Source organism: Prionailurus viverrinus, chromosome A1, assembly GCF_022837055.1.
Source record: "Prionailurus viverrinus isolate Anna chromosome A1, UM_Priviv_1.0, whole genome shotgun sequence".
Taxonomy (NCBI): domain Eukaryota; kingdom Metazoa; phylum Chordata; class Mammalia; order Carnivora; family Felidae; genus Prionailurus; species Prionailurus viverrinus.
The window spans coordinates 158,519,873-158,535,929 of NC_062561.1; the positions used below are offsets into that span (position 1 = coordinate 158,519,873).

The window sequence follows — 16,057 nt, forward strand, 5'->3', positions numbered from 1 at the left end:
GAGTCTGTTTCTTCAAGTCTCCAACTCTGAGAACACTCAAACTTTGCTGTACATCTCAACATACTGGGATCCAATCCTCCCAGCACTAGCCTGACTCAGGATCACCATCTCAGCATTGGAAGTGTGTGGACTGGGATATACCCAGGTATACTAACTCTGAACACAAGGTGTTATTACTGCTTGCCTCTTCCTGACTTGGCAAATTTAAGTACAACAGTGTTTGAGGGAAAAAGCTTACACCTACCTTTTGGGTCACTATATAGTATCACACTGATCTAAATATTTCAACAGATAAGCTGTGATGTGCAGTATAGTCAATCCAGGTCAGTGAAGGCACTGCATTTTACTATGCTGCAAAGCACCTCTCATGTGGTAAAAAATGGTCAGTTAAATCTAAGAATTACAGACTTCCAGTATTATGGGCAAATTACAGAAAGGCAAACACTCTTTAACCTCTTCATTAAAGTAACTTTTCTAAAGTCGTATTTTCCTTGAGAATTTTGCTTTGGTTATGCTGAGTTTAAAATTGGCAGCAATGCTAAATGAGGGGCTTGAATCTTGGATGTGCTGTTTGGGGGACATTAAGGTTTAGAGCACAACTTTTTTTTTTTTTAAATAAGAAAAATATAATTTTATTACTAGGTGTTAAAAATCATTACACCTTAGGTAAGTGGTCTTCCTATGATTAGTTTTTCTTTAGAAGTAAAGCATTATTTTAAGCTTCTTTGCATCTCTAGGTTATCTGGCTTTTTAAGTTTTCAAAAGCTTGAAATGGTTAAATTTTACTAATGCTAGTTTACTAAAACAGTGTGCTCAAAATTGAAAAAATAATTTCTTAAGCTCTATCAAGCAAAGTGCCAACAGCTTTGCATAAGACAAATTGCTTTCCCTCTGAATAAAGATGATGTTATGGATCTGCATATGCAATCTTACCTTGCTGGTTTTATAAAGAATTTGACATTTCCCCTGTGTTAACATTAATTAAGGCAGGGGTGACCCTGTTTCTCTGGCAAAGAAGGAAAAGAATTATTTTTATCGCTAATTGTGTGTCTGGTAAAATTAGTTCAAGAATGGCAGAGAATAGGTCACGTTGAGGTTGTGCAATACCCTGACAGTTATGGAAAAGAGCAACAAAGTCTACCTTTTAAGAGGGGGTCTCTAGAGGATAACAATCATTTTCAAATGTTACCATGTTATTATCAAATTTAGAAACTATGTTTAATAGTTGGCTAAAAAGAGACCAAAAATTACTGATGTTAAATATAAGAAAAGAAAAATCTGCTCCAAAGCACAACACTAAGATTATTAACACAAGGTCATTTGATAAAAAAGCATTACTAATTATATAAACAGCATAATGTCCCTCACGATAGTCTGCTCTGCCCGATCATTTAACACATGTAGTTGGTTTTACAAATGTAAAGTGTACCTTCATTGGAATCTGGACTGGAGTTGTTCAGCTTGGCAATTTCCTCTTCTTCTCTTTTAAGGTCCTCTTCCTTTTCTTCAGTCATCTCAATGTCGTGCTTTTTAATTTGGTCCTTTTCCTTATGTTTTTTAGACTTCTTTTTGGACTTTTTGTGAGACATAGAATGGGTTTCTTCCATAGGCTTTGGACACTTTAGTAGAACTGAACCAGGGGGTAAGGTTTCCAGAGAAGTCCTAGAGGTATATTTGTCTTGCTGGTCCTCATAGATACTACTGTTTTGACTAAAACTGTCAACAGGTAGGTCTTGAGTCCCCCGGCCTTCTGGAGTGCTAGGGGAATTGGAGTTAGAATTTACAGTCTGAGGAGGGTTGGAAACGGGCAGGTGGGTTGAAGGCAGTGGTGGAGGGGTAGGGATGGCAGCAGCTGCAGGAGGCGGCAGGAGGCCTGCAGCAGATTTTTCACTCGTGGGATTCAAATGACCATTTAATGTTGGCGGCACTCTATTTGTCAGGTGAGATATTCGAGCTTTCTTATTCATTAAAGGATCAATGAAATCTGAATCTAAAAGCCGTTTCTGTTGGGGAGGGGCAGAAAAACAAAAACGAGCCACTTTGCATTAAAACTCAATATGTGCATCATTGGCTACCATATGAACAACTGTACTTATACTTTCTGATCATATAGCCCCACCCTAAGTTCTTGGAGAGACTATGCCATTTATGTGGACTGTACCACTTAGGAGAGTACTAAGAAGAGGTAACCTTCTTCCTCTGAGGGCTGTGGCTGACCTAGTTATATTAAAAGAGAGGAAGGAGAAAGCAGTTTGTACCAATTCACTCGGTGAGGACTAAGAAGGGTAGGTAAAGGGCAACAAAAGCCTACACTTATTTAACCTCCTCCAATGTGCTAACATGCTCTACTTATGAATATTTTGGCTGCCATTTATTATTTTACCTGTCTTAAAATGGGAACAGCCAGCACCTTCAAAGTAATTTCTCTAAGTATCTCTATTATTGCTGAAATGCTATTCAGTTTTTTTCCCCTCTAAATATATCTCTTCATCAGATTGGAAGGTAAGTTTTAATAACTAGTCCATAAAAATGATATGGAATTAGTATTTCAGAAATTTAAAAAATTATGCTAATACTATCCCAATCCAGCAATAACAATACTTAAATTAAAAAGGGAATTCAGATAGTCGAAAAGTACAAAGCATACATCCAATGTAATAATGTGGCCTAAGCTTCACCTTGAAAAAAAATAACAGTTAATCATCCCATTAATTATTCTGTTTCCAATTTAGCACCATTGATTTGGCAGCCATTACATAATTAGATTACAGTATAAATAACTTCATGGCAGTTGGCATTAAAAGTGAGGATTCTATAGACAATGTACATGCAAGGACAAAATTGCTTTTATTTTGTTCTCCCTCTGTTCCTCACAATAGGTTTCTAACAGTTTTTGACATGTGAGTAGCCTTTTGCCCACAGCAAGCTTACTGTTGTCCACACATCTGTCCTGTCTCCCGAATCCTTGGGAGGAGGGTCCAGAGAGAGGAGCACTGTGTGAGCAGCACTGGGGTAGATAGGTTTGTCCCACTGTCAATCTTCAAATCAGGGAAATAAAGAATCTTTTGGGGGAAATTTTAAGCTGGAAGGAGTGAGGTCTAATTGGAATATTCTGACTGGGATTTAATTGAAAAATACGTTAAGGACACACATGTATGAAAAGGACAGAATTTTTTATTTGCTTATTTTATAAACATTTTTCCTTAAGAATATTTTTCTGCAACATGTTTCAGGTAGTATTAAATGCCTCCAATTTTCAATATAATCTGAGACTGAATACAGGACTGGGTAAGTCTTCTAGGTAGTGACCAAATAAAAAAGTAGATAATCTTATAATAAAATGGAAACTTCAAATATGGAAAAGCAGAGTAGATATTAAGCACTTTGACAAGCAGTGCTGTGTAGTGAAAAAGAGGTGTGGGCTGTGAGCCAGGACCTGAATTCTAAACAGAGCTCTGCCATGAGCTGGCCGTGTGACTTTGGGCAGGCAAGCTGTGCGGCTTCTCTGGGCCTCATTTCTCTCATGCATAAATCAGACCACATGAACTAGCTGGTCCCTAGAGTTCACTTAGGGGCTATGGTTATGTAATTTTAGGAATACCTGAGGAGAAGATGCAGCATCTCTACTAGAACATACAGGAGATTCTGAACGGCTGGTGCTGGCAGCATTCTGAGATGGATTTAGTTTTCTGTAAAGGATACATACATATGTTCCAGTTATGAAGAGAATTTTCAAATGTTCATGATAAAAAGCTTACCCTTGCTTCTCTTTTCCTTCTCAACACTAAAATAACAATAACTAATATTATCACTTACTTGATCGGTTTCAAAGAAGAAAAATTTACCTCGAGAGCACTGACTGTAGTGACCGTCTGTCGATTTCATTGTATCCAGGCCAGTCTTTTTGAAGTTCTTTAAAAACATAATCCTTTAAGGTATACGAGAGGTCCTTAGGATTCAGATTGGCTACCTGGCACATAGTGTGAAAACAGAGCATTAGCCGTTTTTGCTATTTCCTAACCCAAAACAGGCAACATTTTGCATTTACACTGAAAACAACTGTACCAGTTGGCTACAAAGGGACTGCCAGTTTTGCATATGACAGGTCTCAATAAATGCTGTTTGACTTCATTGGGGAATTAAAACTTTATATATGCAGCTAAATATTTTTTCCCTGAACGTCCACCACATGACATTTCTATTCAAACAGCCTACTGAGGTAAAAAGTGGAGGAAGATTTATTTATTTATATATATTTTTTAAGTCAAGTTTTTCTAGTCAAAGGAGTTAGGTTAACAACTTCATTATTTACTTCTGGCCATTAACTCCCGTTACTTGTGAATCACAGTAAAAATCTTTGATCATTTGTATTATGTACAAACCAAACAGTGCCCAAATGTTGGGTTATAAACTTTCCCTTCAGCAATCAGCAGAAATTATCTCCATAAATAGTATCAATTCTGATGCCCTTGTCTGTCATTTCCTTGGCTTGCTAAGCTTGCTTCTTGTAGTTGCCAGATCTCCTGAAGAACCACTTATTCAAAGTCCTTGAAATTCCCGAAAACCAATAAATGGAAACGTACAGCAAAATAACCCCCAAATTACTGTTATTAGTCAGCTAGTTTATTCTCAAGTGTAATCTCTTCTTATTGCTTAACTGCAATTCGTACAGTGTCCAGGCCTAGATTCCATCAACAATACAAATGTACAGATTCAGGTGCCAAAGCAAGAGTCATGTTTAAGGCTGGTGGAAAGGTAATCCTCCAGTTATTTCCTACTGAAATGTTTTTTTGTTTTTTTTTTTTAAGTTTATTTATTTTGAGAGAGAGAGAGAAAGTGAGCAGGGAGGGACAGAGAAAAAGGGGGACAGAGGATCCAAAGCAGGCTCTGTGCTGACAGCAGACAGCCTGATGTGGGGCTCAAACTTGCAAACTGCGAGACCATGACCTGAGCTGAAGTCAGACACTCAGCCAACCAACTGAGCCACCCAGGTGTCCCAAAAATGCTCTTTTTAATAAACTGACTTCTTTCTGTGTCTTTTTAAAGTACTATCAAATATACTATGATAGTTTATGGTTTTTTTACAGCTTAACATTAATCTAACATTAATACTGTTATAAAGTAGAAAATGGTAGGCTTAAGATTCAAATTTGCAAACAAGATGACACAAAACCAGATTTCTCAAAGTGGAAAAATACAATGCTTAGCTTTTTCCTATTATCCTCAGGACTACAGACTATCCTCAGGTCCTCATAATGGGACCTTCTCCTGCTTTCCTCCTTCTCCCTTTTTGTCTTTTTTGTGCACTCTTCTATATGCTGGAGCGCTTAGGACCTATTGTCTGTCTTGTATTCTTCATTGTCATCATTATTTCATTCAGCCTTAGGGCTTTCTTCTTTGCTTTCTTTCATCTCTACAACAAACATGGGCCTGGAACTCATGACCTTGAGATCAAGAATCCCATGCTCCTCCAACTGAGCCAGCTATAAGGCTTTCAATAGCCAATTGATATACTGCTATCTCCTAATTTATAATTCTACCTCCAATTGTTGTCTCAACACCATGGCCTTATATGTAACTACTAAACATCTATCACTATTGGGTTATGGCTAACAGACATCTCCTGAACAGAAATCCTAGTGCCCCTCCATACACCTGTTCCTTTGCCATCCCTCCCCCTCTCAGTTAATGGTCAGTATCCATTCAGTTGCTCCATTTAGTTGGTCTGGGTTAGAGTGCAGACACTGGCATTTTTTAAAAGCTCCCCAGAAGATTACAATGTGCAGTTAAGATTATGCTCTAGATTCTGCCAAATGATTAACATGAAGACACTCATGTCCCATTTGCTGCTGAATTAAGCATACCTACATTTTAATGTACTTATGTCTATATACATATAAAGAATCACATAACTACTGACATCAATAATACCCTCTGTGTGAATGAATTGCCTCTGCCATCATTTTACATTTTATCGTATAAACTTAGGAGGTAATTTACAACCTCCCTGGAGATTCAGTCACCAGATATTTTGTGATATGTAGCCTGAACCTCCCTCCTTCTCCCCCACCAAAAAAAAATTAAAACACACACACACTCTGACACTCATTCATTCTTTCACCCTGTCTTTTGAGCTCTTAAAACTGCTATGTGACATATGGATTTAAATTAAGTGTTTCCAAAAAGTGTTCAAACAATTTAATAAGATCCTTGAGAATGTCCAAGATACAGTGGGGGTTGATTAACCTAGAATTGGAGATTTTGGCTTTATTCTTTCATAATATTTAGTATCATGACTTGAATGTAAGAGAATAGATGAAAAAATGGACTTAAAAGTGTCATTCTTTGAATAATAAATGAAAACCTATAGGTTTATTTTTTTTTAATGGTGAAATTTAAGAACTGTGGAAATGTTACTGCTTTAGAAAGAAAATTCTTTGATTTGAACAGTAATCAATATTTATGACCCCAAATCAATATGAAAAATATAGCAAGTTATAGTTTGACAAACTAGTGACATCAACAAAATCTACGACCTACTTTAATACTTAAGCTTGTGATTATAAGGTAATTGATCAAAGGTAATACTTTACATATTCATATCCCTTAATAAAGACAACTGAATGATCTCAGCACACTCAGTGACAAAAAAAGGTAGAGTAAAAAGCATGCAGGGCAAGACACATTTGAAACTATTTAGTAGGTAAACATATTCTAGCTTATACAAACCAAAGACTGATAAGAATAAACCGTACAACTTCACCTATATAACAATAAAAATTACAGCAGTACTTTAGTGACCCAAGACCAAAATCAGCCAACAAAAACTTCTTACCTTTTTGGGGTGCCCAGGTGGCTCTGTCAGTTAGGCATCTGACTCTTGATTTTGGCTCAGGTCATGATCTCACACTTCATGAGTTCAAGCCCCGCACTGGGCTCTGCGCTGCCAGTGCTGAGTCTACTTGAGATTTTCTCTCTCTCCCCTGCATGTGCATTCCCTCTCTCTCTCTCTCTCTCTCTCTCAAAAATAAATAAGCTTAAAAAAACTTCTTTTATAATGGAATTTCAGAGCAAAATTTGTTTAACTCAAATGAAGATAATGACTTGAAACTTGATTTTTAAAGCTTTTTTTAAGCTTCTAGCTTATAAGACCTACTATAAATGACCACATTTCAATGAGCTTTTCATTAGGTGTTTAAAACAAGATGGCTTAATATTCAAGAGTTATAATTCATATACCATTGATCAAAATGATCCTGAAATTTCTCTACCTTAAATAATACTAACAAGCCTTCTGAAATGAACTTCTCAACAAGAAGGTGCACAGAAGGAACTCTCTCCGCATGTCTCACCTGTTGCAGAATTGCTCCAAGGGAGTTCTTGTCTTTCTGATTGACACCATCTTTCTGCAGTCGAGCCAGGAGCTCCGGTTTCTTGTAAGCCTTCAGTGCCAGTAAGTGAATCACCCTGTCCCTATATGGACGCTGAGAAACACTGCTGCCTCCATGAGTCTTTCGAATCGTATTTGCAGGATTCATGGGGGTTGACCGTTTCCTCTCAGGCACTGCATCTGAAACAGCTTGAGGCGCTTTCCGAATTTGCACTCTTTTCCCTAAAGTCCAGTGGAAATGACATTGTTACACATTTATGGGTAAGATTATAATGAGCATCTCAGTTTCCTCAACTCTGATTCAGGTACTTCTTCATTTCTGGAGGGAATTATAGGCCACTTTGTTTCAGTTTTTACATTAAAGAGATATGCAAACAGAAAGCTTTTTGAATAAATGGCCTAAGATTATGGATTTGAAATTGTCTTGATAGAAGCATTTATTGGAATAAATATGTATATAGAATCATTCTGTCCATTTAGCTACATATGGATATTAGTGACACAAACTGTAGCAAGTGGTTGGGAATTTTAAGGTTGTAGGTAGTTCATGTTAAGTGCAAATAAAGTAATTTCCATGCTTACCCATGCTATTTACTGACCTTATATGTACATATTATATGTCATTTCTTTGGCAGAAATGAATATAACAAATGTGAAATGTGAGCAATACCTGTTGTATCTCACTAAGAACACAGTTTTGGCTGAGCTGAAAAATTATCTTAATCTCACAGATTCAGGGACCACAAAGAGGGGAGTCAGACATAATTTGGGGTCAACATTCACAAGGGCAACCACAAGACATACTCCTTTTCAATAGGCCATAACAAATTTTAGGAGTCAAAAGACAAAACCAAAACCAACAAAAAATCTCAGAGGGCCAGACAAGCAGATACCTCCTCTGCAGGGCTGAAGCTACACAGGTGAATTAGAGGAATGGAAAATGGTAAAAATGAGGCCTTCCCATCATTCCTGCCAGGCGACTGCCATTTGGTAATTAACCCACTTTCTGCTTAAACTTAACACTGAGAAGTGGCAAATGTTTCCTTCTAGAAAAACAAAACCTGGTAACAATTCCTTGTTGAAGAAAAAATTAGAATTAAACTGCTGTGTAAGACCCTCATTTTATCATTTTTGAGGTGGACTCTTATAGCACCTTTCATACACTCTGAACCTCCAACTCTATGCCATGTGGTTGGGGGGCGGATATTAATAACATATAATGTAGGACAACTGCACTAGGAACAAGACTAGCAACTAGAAACAGCAGATAAGCAAAAGCAGTCTCTTAAGTGCTGCCGTCTGGGGTGAAAACAGCTTAATGGAGCAAGAGCAGTACTGATAGTAACTCTGTCCATGCAGGGGTCCTGAGGCCTGGCCAGAGGGGCTGTTAGTTTGACACAATCCTACGTAGAATAGAGGAGAAAGGGTGAATGATCTCACTGGCTTTTGTATTTCCCTACTGCCTGGACATAACAAATTGTAAATATCAGATCAAAATATTGCACAACAAGAGAACTCAACATTAAAGGAGCACTACTCAGTGATAAGAAAAGCTATTAACGTGCAATTAGAGTTTTGGAGATAGATTTAGATTTGGTTTCTGTATTTTTCTTATAGATCAATGTCAGATGGGCAGGGAGCTAATATTTATCATGAACCAATTATGTGGTGGGGGAGCACTATATTAAGACCTTTACACTCATTAGATCTCACAATACAGTAACCTGATGAAACAGGCATGGTCCCACTCACAGATGAGAAAACTGAGACTTTCAATGGGATAAGCTCAAACGGTAAAGTGCTCACTTAACATGTGGAAGTTTCTGTTATTAATTAGTACCTAAGTTTTCCTACATGTACTTCTTTGTGGGAAAGGCATTATGAACAAATGCCCAATGTCTGCCATTGTTTCATCTTAGGCTGTAAACTCCATATGGGCAGGGCTGTGGCTGCTTTGTCCACTAGCAGACCTTGATTCAGTATTTGATGACTAGCAAAATGTCAATGTGAATGACAGCAAGAGAGCAAGTAGACAGCAGAGAAGCCGGAAACAATGCAGTCTGTATTTTCCCACACTGCCAGGATGTTAGCATATGAAGACACACTGAAATTTCTAAAACAGCAAACATAAACCTTCCAATCTACCACTTCTTAGTTATAATCGTATTAACAAACACTACTGTTCCTCTAAATTTGAATAGGAATTTGTGGGGAAAAAAATCCAGGGTCACAAAAGTTTAGGAAGTGCTATAAATCCCACACTCCTACCCTACCCTTTGTAACCTGTTTAGCTTATACTTCACCAAACAAAGCTGACTATGGAGCCCTGCCCACCACTCTTCTCTGGGGAGGTGAGTGGACAGAGAATGTTTTTTAGCTGGGCTCATACACACCATGATTGGTCATTTAGAATGAATTCAAGCCAGCAAGGAAGGCAAATAAAAACAAAAAGTGACAGTACTACCAGTGTTTTCCAGGCTGCCTTACCTCCTCTGTATGTCTGACCCACCTCTGATCCTCAGTCTCCAGAAAGCCCCAAGGTCTCCTGAGTTTGCCCCTGCCCCTCCCTGAAGTAAGCATAGGGCAGACAAATATGGGAGGCTCTCTAAGAGGAGCATGGGTATGATGTTTGACCAAAAATTTGAATCTGGTCTGGGATAAGACAGCAGTGGAGTCTCACCTGGGGCCTAATGCTAGGCTGTCACTGGTACATGAATCTCCTACCCCTAGTACACTCACTTCACCTTTATCTCATTTTTCCTTTATTTATTTTTTACTTATTTTTTTTAATGTAAGCTTTATGCCCAAAATGGGACTTGAACCCAGGACCCTGAGATCAAGTGTTCCATGGTCTACTGACTGAGCCAGCCAGATGCCCTGTTTTCCCTTTGAACAGCCACTTGTGGGGTAATCCATTTCTTTTAAATGCTAAAAGAACAACAGAGCCACACTAGGCTACTGAGTTTCACACAAAGACTGCCGCCCCATCAATCTGTGCCTATTTAACCAGGAAGGAGTCCTCTAGTTCAAGGTAGGACAGGCTACAGATGAAGAAAACATCAGTACTCTAAGTAGTTACAGAATTGAGATGCTAAAAAGAAAAGCAAGAAAATGTCAGTTCAAAGTGGACAGAAGAAAGGCTTTATTTCTTTACATTTGCTTCAGAAAAGCTCTTTTAATAAAGCCCATGGGAGAACTTAATTCTCTTCCCAGACCCAACTGCTAATCAATTCCCTAGGCTCCTTATATAAACAGCAGCAGTGGGTCTGATAGAGTTGGGTAATCTGGGACTACATCTGAACTGCTGTTTCATAACAAGGAGTCTACTTCTAACTTCTCCATTTAATATGAGATGGTGAAAGTATTTATCCCTTTGTCTAACGGCTGTGAGTAAACAATCTGAAAGGAAGGTGTTAAAATAGTACATCAGAAAGAGAGCAGGGACTGCCATCTTCTGTAGTTGTTTTTCTGTTCTGTGGAACCTGATCAGAAGCCCTGGCAACATGGACCCAATGCTTTAAAAACACTGGCAGGACCTTGATGACGGGGTGACTGTCATGGTTAAATACATAAGCCAATGCAATGGAAACCACCTCCACATTTGGCATTTATGATCACTTCTTCCAAAGGTTTATTATTCAAATATATATTCGTAATGGTCAAAAATGTTATAATTACAAAGGACTTTCGATGTTATCCAGTTCAAATACCCCTTATCTAATAACTGAGAAAATTAAGGTCCACAGATGTTAAATGATTTGTCGAAGGTCATTCAAACATGTACTACATCATCAAAAATAAGCAGGATGAGGAAGAAGTTGGGAAAATTGGAAAAAGAATCCTAGAAATTAGATTGGTTGGGTTATTTTATAAACCTAAATAAGTATTAGCATGTATTACCAATTTACAATTCAATAACATTTCAGAATTTAGGTACAAGTCAGTGAGCAGACTTAGTAAAATGGAAGCAGTGATTAGTAATTTTGTTTTTTTTAAACAAAGGGAAAGGATTATGACAACACAACAATGCTCACCACTGATATAAATGTCATGACTAGAAGTGGAAATATTCTGAAGAAATACTAATGATGTTTTCTAGGTTAAAGCCTCTCCTGCTCCTCTCCAGGCAAAATAGATTTTGGTTTTGCTCAGTCTACAAGAGGGTCGCAAAAGCTTATATTTTTGGGTGACTAGGCCAGGTGACCCCTAGGGGCAGTCTTCACCCTCTCACACTGAGCTTGTGGCCCAATTCAGCTGCCAGAGGCCTGTCCTGGCACTGTGCCACCACAGCCCCTCAATGAGACTAGCATTATTCCTATTTGTCCTCCACCCAGGCTGACGCTGTTGAAAGAAGCCTTGTTCTGCAGGTACTTCTAAGGTGGCAGAGGTGAGCTTCTGGTATCATTTTATATGATATATTCAATTATGAACTAAAGGAAATAACAACGTGTTAAGAGGCCAAACCCGTATTTGATATTTGTTGATTCTAACTATGCGATATGTAAAATGGAGAGGCAATGATAACTTCCCTTATGAGGTGATTTTGAGATCTAGATGAGTAACTACATGTAAAGTGCTAACCAGTGTCTTTGCATAGCAAGTACTCCGTAAGTACTGGGTACTGTTAGTATTGAAGGGTGAATGACGAGCATTCCAAAGTAATGAATGAGTCAGTTTGGAGGTACTGAAAAAGGCAGGAAGACACAAACTGAGCTGCCTAAAAGAAAGAAACATGGTAAAGGACTAGCAATGAATAAGATTAAAAGAAAAAGGTCAAAATATACCATAACAAAGAAGAGTAAAAATTTAAAAAGTTTTGAATTCTGAGGTGAGGAAATGGAGGCAGTGCAGAGGAGAGCAATAAAAATAATTAAAGAGTTGGGATACAGGCCATCTTAAGAAAAGTTAAAAGGAGCTGGGGTTATTTGACCCAGAGAGTAAAAAGCTGAGAAGGTTAATGACAAGATTTAAGACCAGAGAAGAACACTGTACTGTGCTGGCGGGCCACCGGGGCACCGAGGACAAGCAGAGTGGAGCACGTAGGCTGGCAGATATCACTACAGGGCTCTGTGGGGCAAACATATGTGTGTGCAGAGGGAGGCCAGCTTGTCTGAGAATGGCATGGATGTAATCTGGTTCAAATTTAAGCTTAGATAACGTCAAATTTTATGTAGTCACTCCTAAAAAATGTATGTAAGTTATCTGTAATGCCTATAAGAAGCCCTGCAAGTTCTAAAATTCCTTGAAGGGTATGGTTTATGTGATTTTACGTGTTGAAAATTCTGCTGTGTAACATGCTGTGCAGATAAACTGTATCTGACCCTATCAAAACAAACAAACACACAAACAGAGGGGACACCCAAGGATAATTCTATGGAAAGGTACAATCACTGCTTATTTGCAGACTTTGGAACAAATCAAAGTAAAGTTTTTCAGCTAGTTCCATTGAGAGGGGAAAAAAAATCATTTTGATGGCTTCAGTCTTCTTTTCCTTTGTCAAACACACCAATTTGTCTCACTATTTATAAATGGTGGTATTGGACAGAGTGGAAAAATATTTCACAGTTTGTACTTAAGTGTGCCAGATTGTGTGTGTTTTTAAAACAATTTAAGATTTAGCCTACTACAGAGAAAGTTAATTAAGTTACTTGTGAGCACAAAGAGAAAGAAAGGAAGTTGGAAGTTGTTACCTCACTCAGCAGGAAAGGGAAGGTGAAAAATCTCACTGCTGGTAACTTAGTGGGTTGGGAATGGGCCCCATGGGTACAGATACCTGGGGAATCCATGAATTGTTGTTAAACCAAACTAAATGTATCTAAGCTAAGCACCAAGTCCCAAGAGCACTGGCTGTGTTCCAAAGAAATACTTATTAAAGACACCAGTGGAGCTTCTCAAAGCTGAATGTACTGTAGCTGGGTCAGCAATGGGAAAATGCAGAAGTAAAATTAAACCAAACCATGGAAAGATGTTAATTAAAGAATTTGGTTATTCAAGAGACTCTTTTTGTGTGCACTTACATTTCCAAATTAATATTCTTTCATCATTTATGTATGGTGACTTATGTCATTAAACTGACCAAAGCCTCAAAGAGCTCTTCTTCACTCCTGATAATTCTCCCTATTACTGTTAATAGTCACTGTCAATCAACTCTTTAAAATTGTTAGGGTCACTGCTCATAAAGGAGAGATTCATCTTGCTGGTCTGGTCCTACTTCCCTTCATTCTGATGGATATTTGTGTGAGCTGATGATAAAGATGATGGGGCTGGGGCAGACTCTTAATTAATGGATACATGAGGATGAGAATCCATAAACGGCATCACAACTGAGGTACCAAAAAGGCATCACCCTAATGCTTTGCTATAAGCACATTTTATATTTTGCAATAAAAATTCCTTGTGCAAAAGATCCTCTGAAATTCTACCAATGGATTTTACTGTAAAAATAACCCTACAATGCAAAACAAGACCTATACTGTCCATCACTGAAATGACATCACCCAGTGTCAAAGAAAACACAATGGTACCACTATTATAACCTCAGTAGTAACATGGCCAAATCCCAGTATTGTGAAATAATAACAAACAGCTAACAAAGGATTCAGGATTTTCTACCTGTTGAACTTACTATCAGTGTAAAGAGAAGAGATGATTTTTGACCATGTTATTTAAAATGTTCTAGAAACGAATTCTATGTTAAAATTAAATTAATATTACCAGTATTTACCTACAGTGGTCTTGAATTATTCCAATAATTCAATGAGAAGGAGAACGATATCTATACAAACCTACATATGGTCCACCGGGTTTGATAACTTTTGTGCTTCGGTTGCGGGATTCCTCCTCTGCCTGGGTCATTCTTTCTCGTGTCATCTGATACGAGTCATTCGTTGCACACACTGTAATTTTATCTTGTATGAATCCCAGGCAATTGAGCTGGGAGGCTCCAGAGCTGTCAAGTAAGACAGTGGCTTTGTTAGAGACATCCCTCATTTTGCACACTAAAAGCAAGTGAGAGCTGTATAACCCTAAAATCAGCAGCCCAAATAATAGCTTTGCAATCTGGAAATAACTAATATTAATAACTTAAGATGTTGAAATTTAAAATATTTAAATTTCTCTCCTTCATTTCATATTACTTTTTTTTTCATAATCTGAATAGAACAGGTAAAATGAACTCTCAGAGACCAAATCTGTAAAATTCTGAAAAAACATTAGTATTTATGTTGAAGACCAGAGTCTCAATGAGCACTGTAGTTCTGTCATTTTTTAAAAAAATTATCTACCACTGATACGAAAAATGTTTAGTTTACCCCTATAGGAACCATAATATGCATGCTTTAGAACTAACTAGAAGACACAGACCTACTGTAATGCTTTTTATTTTCAGTAAGATAATTAATTTTAAGACCAAAATATTGTTCAACACTGGGATTTCTTATTAGCCCAAAGATCCTAAACATTTGTATCCTTCATATTTACCATTTTGTTAAATCTCTATAGAAGATGACTTATTTGTATGGCAAATATTGAAGAACATTCTGGACAAGAGGCTTTTGCAAATATTTTTTTGAAAACTTTTATTTAAAAAATCATGCATATTGGGGCGCCTGGGTGGCGCAGTCGGTTAAGCGTCCGACTTCAGCCACGTCGATCTCGCGGTCTGTGAGTTCGAGCCCTGCGTCAGGCTCTGGGCTGATGGCTCAGAGCCTGGAGCCTGTTTCCGATTCTGTGTCTCCCTCTCTCTCTGCCTCTCCCCCATTCATGCTCTGTCTCTCTCTGTCCCAAAAATAAATAAACGTTGAAAAAAAAAATTAAAAAAAAAAAAAAAAAGAAAAAAAAATCATGCATATTAACACTGGCCTAGAAGATGGCTCTGTTTCAAAGTATTATGGCGAAATTAGGGGATCATGGTTAACAGTTATACTGGTATTTTAAAAAGAAATTGCTATGGCCTTAAAACAGACTGGAATATAGAAGTAATAAAAATGTCACTATAGCTCTGATAGTCTATTTCCAAACTTACTTGGAAGCAGATTTGTTATGATGTCAAGAAATAGGATTAATAAAATTTTTATAAATTGCGAGTAACTGTACAAATGCTATTTAAAAAAACAAAACAAAACAGTTCCTTCATCTCATAAATATTTTTTAGGCAGGGACTGCATGCCAGGCAATGTGTGAGGGACAGAAAGAGACAGGGACTAAGACAGATGTGGTCCCTCCTTCAAGGAGCTCTCTAACGAGTGACAAGGATGAGCACACTAGAAATTATGACACAGTGTGATAGATGCTGGGATGGGGGCGGGGTGGGGGGAGAGACAGGGAACCCCAGGAAGGTACTTCATCAGGATTGTGGGCAAGGTGGAGGCTTTCAAAAGGAAGTGATGCCTTTAGAAAGGAGGGGGAGGGGCAGGGAGGACAGAAGTTTTCTGGGAGTATAACCAACCTGTGCAGGGCCAGGGGGAAGTGTGGAGGAAGTTTTCAGTTTGGCCAAAGGGAGTTGGAAAGGACAATTAGAGATGAGTCTGAAGAGGGCATGAGAAGTACATCATATAGGGCTTTGGAGGTCATGGCATAGATTTTGGATTTTATTCTAAGAAAACCAGAGGCTGAAATCAGGGGAGAGAAAATATCTCATTTGTACTGTAAAAAGATCAAGCTGGATGA

At 38.1% G+C, this 16,057-nt stretch overlaps 1 protein-coding gene across 1 annotated transcript in view; it reads right to left on the bottom strand.

Annotated features, from left to right (window-relative positions):
* Positions 1 to 16,057, bottom strand: part of ELL2 (elongation factor for RNA polymerase II 2) — a 73,762-nt gene that overhangs the window by 10,886 nt on the left and 46,819 nt on the right. Inside the window, exons 4-8 of the mRNA XM_047839001.1 lie at positions 14,176 to 14,339; positions 7,353 to 7,612; positions 3,846 to 3,970; positions 3,602 to 3,689; positions 1,430 to 2,003 (exon numbers count right to left, since the gene is read on the bottom strand). Coding sequence (XP_047694957.1) covers positions 1,430 to 2,003; positions 3,602 to 3,689; positions 3,846 to 3,970; positions 7,353 to 7,612; positions 14,176 to 14,339 — 1,211 coding nt within the window. The remainder of the gene's footprint in view (positions 1 to 1,429; positions 2,004 to 3,601; positions 3,690 to 3,845; positions 3,971 to 7,352; positions 7,613 to 14,175; positions 14,340 to 16,057) is intronic.